This window comes from Ips typographus, linkage group LG12 (assembly GCF_016097725.1).
Source record: "Ips typographus isolate SLU linkage group LG12, UJ_Ityp_2.0, whole genome shotgun sequence".
NCBI classification, from domain to species: Eukaryota; Metazoa; Arthropoda; class Insecta; order Coleoptera; family Curculionidae; genus Ips; species Ips typographus.
The window spans coordinates 7994185-8005336 of record NC_138433.1 but is presented as its reverse complement, the minus strand read 5'-3'; the positions used below and the strand labels follow the sequence as shown (position 1 = coordinate 8005336).

Sequence of the window (11152 nt, the reverse complement as noted above, 5' to 3'; positions counted from 1 at the left end):
TACATCTGCAGTATACCTTCGATACGCCAAAGGCTTCGGCGTTGTCACGTTGATCTTTCTGTAAATATTTTGCTTTATCATCACGAGATTGAGTTTTTTAGAATTCTGGCTTGAAGATAATTGCTGAAGCTTGGTTTCAAAATTGAGTAAGTTTGTCCAAGACAAACTAACTGGCCGTTCAACTAAACTGCCTGATGCATTTGTAGACGGTTTAACGTCAACACTGTCACCCATAATTGATAGTTTTTCAGTTGACTTATCTGCACTCAAACACGATTTAGCAGCAGAGTGCTTCTTCTCCAGATTGCTGAGGAGCTGACTTTTGATCTGTCTGGGAGTTAGGGCTTTCGTAAACATCAGCACTTAGATTTGGGCTCTTTGCAGGTGTCGTTATTTTTAGGAATGGAATGGAATGGATGGTGATAGAAGATTCGAAAAGCGGGACGTATTCCCATGTTCTTCATCAGATGAGGTTTGCTGGATATGAAGCCATCATCACTGTCTTGTTTACCTCTATTTTCATGATAAATGTTTTCAAGACCTTGCAATTTCAGACAAAGCAAATCAATATCAAGGACATAGTTCTCTGCCTCTTGTAATTCTACTCTCTACTCTCATTACTCTACTCGAATTGACTTCCTCTGATTCTAGATCGTCTGTTTTGACCTCCGAAACTGGAATAGCGTCTTGTTCTTGCATGTGGATCAGAACTGGTTTTTCAGCAGAGTGCTTATTCTACAAATCCTGTTTGGTACTGATTTCCGTGCATGTCACTTAAGCCAGACTTGCTGAAAAATCGATTTCTGATCTGCCTATGGGCAGATTTGGCCTTTTTGCAGGTGTCGCTTTTTTTTTTAGAAGTGAAAGACGTTTGACTGGGGATAGAAAATTTGAAAAGCATAAAATTATTCCAATGCTCTTCGTCAGATGACGATTCGCTTTAACGCCTCACTGCCTCGTATGCTCTGCGTACTGGGAGTTGGAAATTATTCGAGAGTCGCTTTCACTTCTCTGCATAGTAGTAGCGGTGATTTGTGATCGCTAAAAATAGACATAATGCACTACTTGCATTCTGACTGTAACCTTGCCTCGAGCATTTTATTATTTTTCCATCTTCGAATATCTGCTTCAAATTAATGAATTTACATTTTTTAAATAATAAGTCTATCCTTTAAATTAATAAATTTTCCATTCGTGACATATGCCCCCTCTCCAGAAAAACTGGTTCCCAGCTTTAAATCAACGAAAGTTTAGATTGACGTACATAAAATGTTATGGTACTACTAGGTACAGTTTGATTAAAACATAGTACCTTCTGCTTATGGTTAAAATAAATAACTTTTTTTTTCAAGCGGTCTAAAATAAGCCTATGTGTACCTGTACTGCCGGCGTAGAAAGGCTATTTCATATCCTAGGACGTAAAAAAATAATGTCCAGAACTTGATCCGGACTAAAAGCGTTGCATTTAGAAAAAAGCAGATGAAATTAATGCAACACTTACTATGCTTTGATTGGCTTATCAGGCTTGGCTCTGCAATACAATCCTTTCATGTTCTTATTCTGAAATACAGTTTTCCTGAAGGTGTCAGGGCTAAATTTGTGATCAAATTCAAAATCAACATAAACGAACGGACTGACGCAGTAAGACAAAAACTGATTGAAACCACACGGCTAATACGATAACAACACGAAGCTATTTCCAAAGTTGTCTAACAGAGGGCGTATCACGGCTGTCTAGCGTCATCTGTCGATTACGGTTACGCGTTCCGAATTTACACGGAACGCGGTTCTTGAAAATAGGCTTTCAAAAATGTTATCGGCCATTTGCTCAGGTTTTCTGGCTTCAAATCTCCGTTGTTCTATGAGAATGATATTTTTTCCGTAACCGTTATATATTGTCACGTTAAGGGTTGGTTGAGGGGGAAGAATACACAGGATTCCACAGGTAACCCACTTTTATTAAGTTATAGGGCAGAAGGAACACGGGGGGCGACGCTTTAACGGGGATGAATGAACCCTAGACTTAGGTCCGAGGGCATTCACCGAGCCGGTAAAGACGTGAAGAACCTAGCACAGGGAGGTAAGTAGGAACGGCAACTTAAGCTGCTCGCCCACACTATTTCCTTTGCTAGGGCTGATCTAGGGTGTGGCACTTGGTCACCTACTGCTCCACGTTACGTTACACAATAGACCCAGACTAACCCAGAGATCAGTCAGTGACTTCCCTCTGGGGAAGACCCCAGAGTTCGGTAATCTGTACGTGCTTTTGGTGCAGTATTTATACCCACATCATGACCCCAATTCGCCAATCTTGCTGACACAAACATTGTACTGGGGGAGACCGGGGCAACTTAGGGTAACGGCACCTAGTGTAATCTTTATGTTACATGCCCCTCCCCTAGAAAGTGTTCGCCCCGAACACTAAAAGCGAAACTTATACATAAAGTCTACATATACTAATGTTAATCTTAAATGCTATAGGGTGTATAAAGGTGGTGGAACGAGTCCTTTATTTCTTCACCAGATTACAATATAATAGCTTAATATAGTCCTATTCTTAATGCTTGCGAGAGATAGGGGTGTACTTTAAAATATCACAAATGTTACATTGGGTCACCTTTCAACCTTGCTGTTGCGTCTATCTTATTGCCTTCCTTATTAAGCAAAATTCACTTAAATTGCTCACTGTACCCTTCTTTGGCACCAACGTCTAAGTGGAAACGCTTCACCTAGGCTTCATTTCATCGTAGTGCCCTCTCTTGGCACTGTATTCTCTAAGCGGCAAACTTCATCGCTTAGCTTCATTTCTTCATATTGTGTCCTTTTGCGTGCTCCTTTAGGACACCTATCCTTGGACATGTATATTTCTTCCTAATTAACGTCAGCCCATTTGGAGATGCTTCTTCAGCTCGACTTATTAAAGACTTCGGGTGCACACGGGTGTAAGTAGAACCGTCGTGGCGGGACCCATCTGAAGATGTCGGCTTCTCCAAGGCATAAGGCTAGTTCGCTTTTCAACAAGGCTGTAGCAGTTGATCGATAGACGCAACAAGATTGCCAGGTTGACCCTAAAAAAAATAAAACAAGATTCCAATCATTACTTTGTTTGCCATACATCTCTTAAACATAAATAAAATCATTATGTAAACCAGTACACTTTGTTATTGTAACCTAGAACTTCATAATTGCACGAATTTGCTAGGTCATCACATACCTACACTTAGGTCAGGGATCGCGACACTGGCCTAGAAATCAAGATATTGTAAATAAATAATTGCGCTAACTATACACCTATTCTATGAAACCTAATTAAGAAAATTTGCCTTTTACCATACCCAATATAATACCAAAATAATGTGCTGCTAATGCTGCTATAAAAATGTTGCCTTCTTAGAGCGTCCTACAGGCCCCTCTTGACATTGCCCTACTCAGTTCAAGCAACTGTGGGCCTGCAGGCTAGCCCTTTTTCTTCCACAACCTATCATTGTGTTTTCGCTATGTTTCTTCCTTACCCTTCTGGCCCTTGTCTTATCTTATCTTCTTCCACTTGAGCTTATGTACCTTATTCGAAGCGGGCTGCCAGATTTTGTGGACCTAGAAGTGTACCGTCTTCAATCATTCCCTTTTTCTTTGTGCCCTTGTTTAGCGTCTGCGAGGGTGTGTCTGCTAATGTGAGGATTAACAGACGGGGATCCAACGAGGCACCTCCACCATGTCACGTTAAGGGTTGGTTGAAGAGGAAGAATACACAGGATTCCACAGGTAACCCACTTTTATTAAGTTATAGGGCAGAAGGAACACGGGGGGCGACGCTTTAACGGGGATGAATGAACCCTAGACTTAGGTCCGAGGGCATTCACCGAGCCGGTAAAGTCGTGAAGAACCTAGCAAAGGGAGGTAAGTAGGAACGGCAACTTAACCATGTCGCGTTAAGGGGTAGCTCAGAGGAAGGAAACCACAGGTGTATCGGTAATCCACTTTTATTCATGATGATTGATACAATGGTCTTACTCCCAGATTGCCAAGATGGCGAGGATCATGATGTGCGGTGGGTGTGTCTGTGGGAATGTTTGTAGAGGTTCGCGGAGGGCGCACGCTTACCGGGGGTGAATAGAACCCTAGACTAGTGTCCCAGGGCATTCACCACGCCGAATAAGACGCTATGGTACTGTTAAGGGGAGATAAGCCGGTACGGCAACTAATGCTGCTCGCCCGTGCTATTTCCTTTAACAGGCTGATTCCCGGGTGCTTCACCTGCTCCACTAAAAGCTACACAGATGGTGAACCCAGACTATTCCAGAGATCAGTCAGTGACTTCCCTCTGGGGAAGACCCCAGAGTTCCGTGATTAGTACGTGCTTTGAAGCTGTATTTATACCCACATCATGACCCCAATTCGCCGATCTTGTTTACATAAGTCTGGTATTGGGGGAGACCGAAGCAAATGCAGGTACGGAACATAGTGTAATTACTATGTTACATGCCCCTCCCCCAAAAGTGTTCGCCCCGAACACTAAAATTCTATATTACAAAATCAATTTCTCGTCTTTCCTTTTTCCATATGAATCTTAAAATTAACCGATGTTGCTTATTTGCTAGAGAGGGTATGGAAAAAACTTTATTCCAAAAATATAAACACTTTTCCCTTAAAACTACTTCTCGATTCCTAGATAATGTTTTCAGCCACAAAAAAAAATAATCCTATCATTGGGTCACCTTTCAACCTTGTGTTGCGTCTATCTTCTTGCTCTCCTTTTTGGCCAAAATTTACGTCAAATGCACATTGTATTGTATACTCCTTTGGGCACCATCTTCTAAGTGAAAACGCTTCACCTAGGCTTCATCTCCTCGTAGTGTCGTCTCTTGGCACTGTATTCTCTAAGCGGCAAACTTCATCGCTTAGCTTCACTTCTTCATACTGTGTCCTTTTGCGTGCTTCTTTAGCACACCTATCATTGGACATGTATACTTCTTCCTAATTAACGTGAGCCCATTTGGAGATGCTTCTTCAGCTCGACTTATTAAAGACTCTGGGTGCACATGGGTGTAAGTAGAACCGTCGTGGCGGGACCCATCTGAAGATGTCAGCTTCTCCAAGACCTGCTGCTTTACTTCCTTTAAAGATATGGCAATGCGTTGATAGACGCAACCAGGTCGTCCGGTGGCCACTGAAATAAACAATATACATATTTTTTAAATTAATAAACAAAGAATCCTACATCAAGTACTTGCACTTGACCTAGTTTTAAATAAACACACGATACTTGCACTATTTTGCTGTCTCAGCAAAGAACTTAGGTCAGAAATAGCGTCACTGGCTTAGAAAATTGAGACAGTTATTACTAAACTGCAACTATGCAAATTATATACTTATTTCTACGATACCCAATTACTCAGTTAAATTTTACCTTTACTAAATTAATACAAACTATACATATTATTGTGCTCATCTGCACTGCATAGACTCCGTTGCTTTATGGCGTCCTCCAGGTCGCTCTTTACTTTTCCCTACTCGATTCGGGCAAATGCGAGTCCACCTAGATTAAGGGCTGAGGGGGAAGAATACACAGGATTCCACAGGTAACCCACTTTTATTAAGTTATAGGGCAGAAGGAACACGGGGGGCGACGCTTTAACGGGGATGAATGAACCCTAGACTTAGGTCCGAGGGCATTCACCGAGCCGGTAAAGACGTGAAGAACCTAGCAAAGGGAGGTAAGTAGGAACGGCAACTTAAGCTGCTCGCCCACACTATTTCCTTTGCTAGGGCTGATCTAGGGTGTGGCACTTGGTCACCTACTGCTCCACGTTACGTTACACAATAGGCATACCCAGACTAACCCAGAGATCAGTCAGTGACTTCCCTCTGGGGAAGACCCCAGAGTTCGGTGATCTGTACGTGCTTTTGGTGCAGTATTTATACCCACATCATGACCCCAATTCGCCAATCTTGCTGACACAAACATTGTACTGGGGGAGACCGGGGCAACTTAGGGTAACGGCACCTAGTGTAATCTTTATGTTACATGCCCCTCCCCTAGAAAGTGTTCGCCCCGAACACTAAAAGCGAAACTTATACATAAAGTCTACATATACTAATGTTAATCTTAAATGCTATAGGGTGTATAAAGGTGGTGGAACGAGTCCTTTATTTCTTCACCAGATTACAATATAATAGCTTAATATAGTAGAGATAGGGGTGTACTTTAAAATATCACAAATGTTACATTGGGTCACCTTTCAACCTTGCTGTTGCGTCTATCTTATTGCCTTCCTTATTAAGCGAAATTCCGTAAATTGCTCATTGTACCCTTCTTTGGCACCATCGTCTAAGTGGAAACGCTTCACCTAGGCTTCATCTCATCGTAGTGCCTTCTCTTGGCACTGTATTCTCTAAGCGGCAAACTTCATCGCTTAGCTTCATTTCTTCATATTCTGTCCTTTTGCGTGCTCCTTTAGCACACCTATCCTTGGACATGTATATTTCTTCCTAAGTAACGTCCGAACTCTGGGGTCTCCCCAGAGGAAGGTCACTGACTGATCTCTGTAATCTTTATGTTACAATATGTATATTTACCAGTCCGAATTAATCGGTTAACCTGGCTAAGAAACGATACACATCCTATGTTTTTATCTGTCAAAAATCGTGATGTCCATGGCACACTAATTCAAAATTCAAACACCTTGTACTAATACTACTAATTGCGTTGTTGTATTGTCAAATAAAGTTTCAGTGAAGCCGTAAAGCGACCTAAATCGCCGAAATGAGTGATAGTACCCTGTATACATGCCGCTTGAAAAAAAAAAAATAGTATACGTTACACGGACGTAGAAAGCGATTATTGTGCTTCGCTCAGTTGTCGACCTCAGCTTCGCTTCGATCGGACAATTCCGAGCTCAGCACAATAATCGCCTCTTTCTACGCCTAATAACATAATATACTATTAATATACCTAAAAAAGGATAATGGAGTAAAATTCTAAAGAAAGAAATACCCAATGAGCACAAGTACATTCCAATTACGTTTTTAGTACGTACATAGTGGATATAGCGTACGACCAAAGTACGTCCATCTCCCACCGCTGTACGTATTATGTACGTACTTTTTAAGTTCATTGTCTACAAAAACGGACGTCCATTAAACGTACAGTAGAGATGTACGGTGTACGTATCCACGTACAGTAAAAAGTACGTGTATATTAAAAAAAAGCTGAATAAAAAACTCCAAATGTTAAAATATTGCAAACGACTTTAATTAGGTGCATGTCGCAACTTAAATGAACTTAAATACCAATATTGATACAAACAAAAGACATACAAACAACAACAAATACAAATATGAAACACTTTAAACCAATTATTTTTTCTATTCTTTTCAGGAGCCCTTCTTAGCCATCGCGCAAGTTCTGCTTCAGCATCTTTCTTCTCTGTGCACTTCTTTGCTCTGATTGCCGACTCTAAAACCAAATATTTATGACAAAGTGCTATATTGTACACAGAGTATATTACTCTGAGATTAGAATGCTACACACACACACAGTACAAATTGCTGCACTTTATTGCACTAGAATTTATTCTAATAATGTGTATTTAGTCAGTAAAGTAAGTTATAAATATACAGGGTGACGCAATGGTGTCACAAAAGTCCCTTTATTGCAGTTATTTTTTATTTTTTTAAAAAAAATCTTATTTGGAACTTCCTTATGATTATCAGGTCTTTTAAAGTACTTCGGCTATAGAGGGTTGCATAAATGCGGGTCAAAGCGTTTTTTACTTTTTTTAAATTGAACACCTTGTATATTTTTTTATTTTAAGATTCTCCCATTATTTATAGTAAGTAAATTTTGTCAAACGAACGACACATTTAGCCAGAGTACAATTTTTTTAACAGAATTGACATCTTTAATTTGGTTATAAAAACTAAGATTGAAAATAAGTATAAACTATTTTCCTATAACTTCAGTAATTAAAAAAATCTTGCGCATTTTAAAACTCTAAAATTTCAATTTTTAAGCAGCATTTTTCCCAAAATTTGCTTTTAATTAAAGGGAGAAGCTAAACATTAATAAATATAAAAAGTGTTCCATTTTTAAAAAGTGACGAACGCTTTGTCCAGCTTTTATGCAACACCTGTATATCTGAAAATACTAGTCTAATTTAGTAGTGATTAACATTACAAAGTGCTACAAATTCGTGTCAAAAAAAGTATGGGGATCTCAAAAACAGTAAATTATTCAAAGTTATTTAAATTGAAGGAAAGCTAAAAAATGTCGTATTCATTCGGACGTTTTTGAAAGTAATAGGAATATTTCAAATTTTAAAGCAGAATAGTACTGATGATGATAATTTGCGAAACTTTGCTCCCGTGACCAACTCTGTATCTCTTACTGTCTTCGAGGTCCCATACTTACACATGCATTTATTGCTGCTTTATTTATTTAATTTTGTTTGTATTTTATGGCTTTATTAAGATAATAATGAAATGAAAATAGCACAGAGATAATAAAATGGCTTACCTATTACAACTTCAGCAATTTTCTTATCGGAAAACTTTTCCTTTGTTCTTCTTCCCAAATAACTATATTGTGAAGCTAATTTATAGTCAATTAAATAATGCATTGTCCTTTGCACAAATTCTCTCAAGTTGCCTCCTCCAATGCAACATAATTCAGATATCTGAAAGTTGATACAAAAATAAAATTAATTGATTTATGTCTTCCACTTTTGCAGAAAAACATATTTGATAACTATTAAAACTAACAATTATTATCTCTAGCGTTTTCAAATCAGTTTGAGAATTTAATTAATAACGATATCTAGATTACCAATTAATATAATTTTACTTACCAACTTAAGGTCATTATTGTCTTCTTTTAAGAATTCTTCTACTTTTAGAAACTCCTCTGTAGTTTCTAGAGGAGTTTTGAAATTTGACAGTAGATGAGGCTCTCTTTGGTCCATTATATGCGTGGTGTTTTCCCTTTCCATTGTATTTTTCAAGTCATTAACATGCTTTGACAGATTAATGGCAATACTTTTAATAAAATATATTTGTTTTAGAACTTCAGTTAATACTGAGTCTAAAAACAAACAAAAAATGTTGTGGTTAAACAGTAAAACTAATAAAACTAATAGTAAATTTGAGGGTAAATATTAGGTAACTAATTCTCTGGAATGCAGCAAACCTAAATTTACCTTTAACAATTCTTGCGTCATCGGTAGTGGGAACTGCTTTACTGTGATCTATTTGCGCTACAAAAAGATATTAGCTTTTAAAAAAACAACCTTAATGAAATCCGCAAACTTACCATTTTGTTTTAAGGACACCACATTTTGACAGTCTTTTTCAGTCAAATTCTGGTCACTATTTTGAATTCTCCATCAATCCAAATAGTTGGCAAAGCTGCGACTGAGTCTCTTTCATTGCTTGTTCCATTAAATTTAACAATGGTCCAAGTTTTCTCCATTTTAGCAATTCAAAAATTGCTATTGAGACAAACAAAAACATAAGAAAATACAGGTTGTAACAGAACATTCCTAACTTTTATGACAAGTGACAAGTGACGTGTGGGAAGGGTGTCAGGCAGACGATAGTGAGTAGTTTCCGTCCCGCGCTGGAGAGAGATTCTCATTACTTATATATTCTAATTCATGTCACGATAGAATTAACATGTGTTCTCGTTTCTTTTATTAAACTTACAGCAGATAGTAATGTCTCCAGAAATGTTACAACAATTGTTATCTAGTCTGCGGACCACTGTTACTCAAGAGCAGGAAGCTCCAGTCAATCCATCCTCCAATTTCTGTGGTTGTAAATCACGCTTTAGCGGCAAGCCCGATGAGGATGTTGAGGCTTTCATTGATTCAATTACAGTATACAAAGATTGCTTGCACATTTATGATGCCCATGCATTGAAAGGTTTGTCAATGCTCCTTGTGGACAACGCTGCTACTTGGTGGCAGGGCATTAAGTCCTCCACATGTAGTTTTGATGAAGCCATCATATCACTGCGACATGCCTTTGGTTTTGCCAAACTACCACACCAGATATATCGAGAATTATTCTCCCAAGAACAGGCTGATGTGAAAACCGACGTTTTTATTAGTAGGTGTCGTTCTTTACTGTCCCATTTACGCAATGACTCTGCAGTTAGTGAACACATACAACTCGACATGGTTTATGGACTTCTCAACTTCAAAATAAGAGACAAGGTACCTCGAGAAAGTGTTCAAACCTTCAAAGAACTTATTGAAGCCGCACGTATAGTAGAACAAACCTATTTGGACAATTCTGCAAAACCAACAACCAACTGTTCCAATACTAAGGGTGAGCAAAGACCTAAGTTAACATGCAACTATTGTAAGAGTTTTGGCCATACTATTGATGTCTGTAGGAAGCGTTCTCGAGTTATTTCACACAATCAAGCACCTACAGCTGTTAAGACTACTGCTAACCAAGATCAAGAGAAGTACACATCCACCAGTAACACATTCCCTCGAACAGTGTCTTGCTATGGATGTAAAACACCAGGTTTTATTAAGAGTAACTGTCCCAAGTGCAGTAAGCGACCCACATCATCCACCACTGACAATCCAACCATGCTAGCTGAATTTTTTGGCGCTACGCTAAGCTCAGCTCCATCTTCAGCTTGTACTTTGACTTATGTGAACATTGAAGGTCACCATGGCATAACATACCTAGATTCTGGAGCACAGTGCAGTATTGCTGGTGCTAAGCTTGGTGCAATACTGATGGATGAAAAAGTACCATTTGTAAGTAAGCAGATCCAGATGACTTTGGCTGATGGTAAGACTTCTACGGTCGAAGCCTACTGTTTTGAGGCCCAAATCAACCTAAAGGGCCGTAACTCTAAGCTCTCCCTAAACTGGATACCTGCCCATGACAGTAGTAGAACTCTCTTAGGGGTTGATTACATTAAACAAGCAAATATTATTCTGGATTTACCTCGTGACTGCTGGTATTTTGGAGATAATCCACAAGAACAGTTTGCATTTGTAACGTTGCCTCCTATTGTATCACATGAAGTTATGCAAATTAGTGAACCAGAGCCACTACGAAGTGAAGAAGCCTTAAACGTGACTGTAAGCGAAAGAAGTTGCTTAAATAAGTTACTGCAGCAACATGAAGATTT

General features: G+C 39.0%; 1 protein-coding gene across 1 annotated transcript; it reads right to left on the bottom strand.

The window, feature by feature from the left end:
* Positions 1-7230: 7230 nt before the first annotated feature.
* On the bottom strand, positions 7231-9245 carry LOC145736495 (uncharacterized). The gene is made up of 4 exons (XM_081990943.1): positions 9195-9245; positions 8847-9079; positions 8516-8675; positions 7231-7456 (listed from the first exon to the last, which is right to left on the bottom strand). The coding sequence occupies exons 2-4, from the start codon at positions 8985-8987 to the stop codon at positions 7251-7253; spliced, it is 507 nt and encodes a 168-aa protein (XP_081847069.1). The 5' UTR covers positions 8988-9079; positions 9195-9245; the 3' UTR covers positions 7231-7250.
* Between the last annotated feature and the right edge of the window lie 1907 nt (positions 9246-11152).

Bases quoted from the DNA above. Each gene is read 5' to 3' on its own strand.
- LOC145736495 (XM_081990943.1), bottom strand. From the start codon at position 8,987: ATGGAAAGGGAAAACACCACGCATATAATGGACCAAAGAGAGCCTCAT. The intron at 8,676-8,846 runs GTAAGTAAAATT...ATCAACTTTCAG, and splicing joins ACAATAATGACCTTAAGTTG to ATATCTGAATTATGTTGCAT. The intron at 7,457-8,515 runs GTAAGCCATTTT...ATTTGGTTTTAG, and splicing joins AATTGCTGAAGTTGTAATAG to AGTCGGCAATCAGAGCAAAG.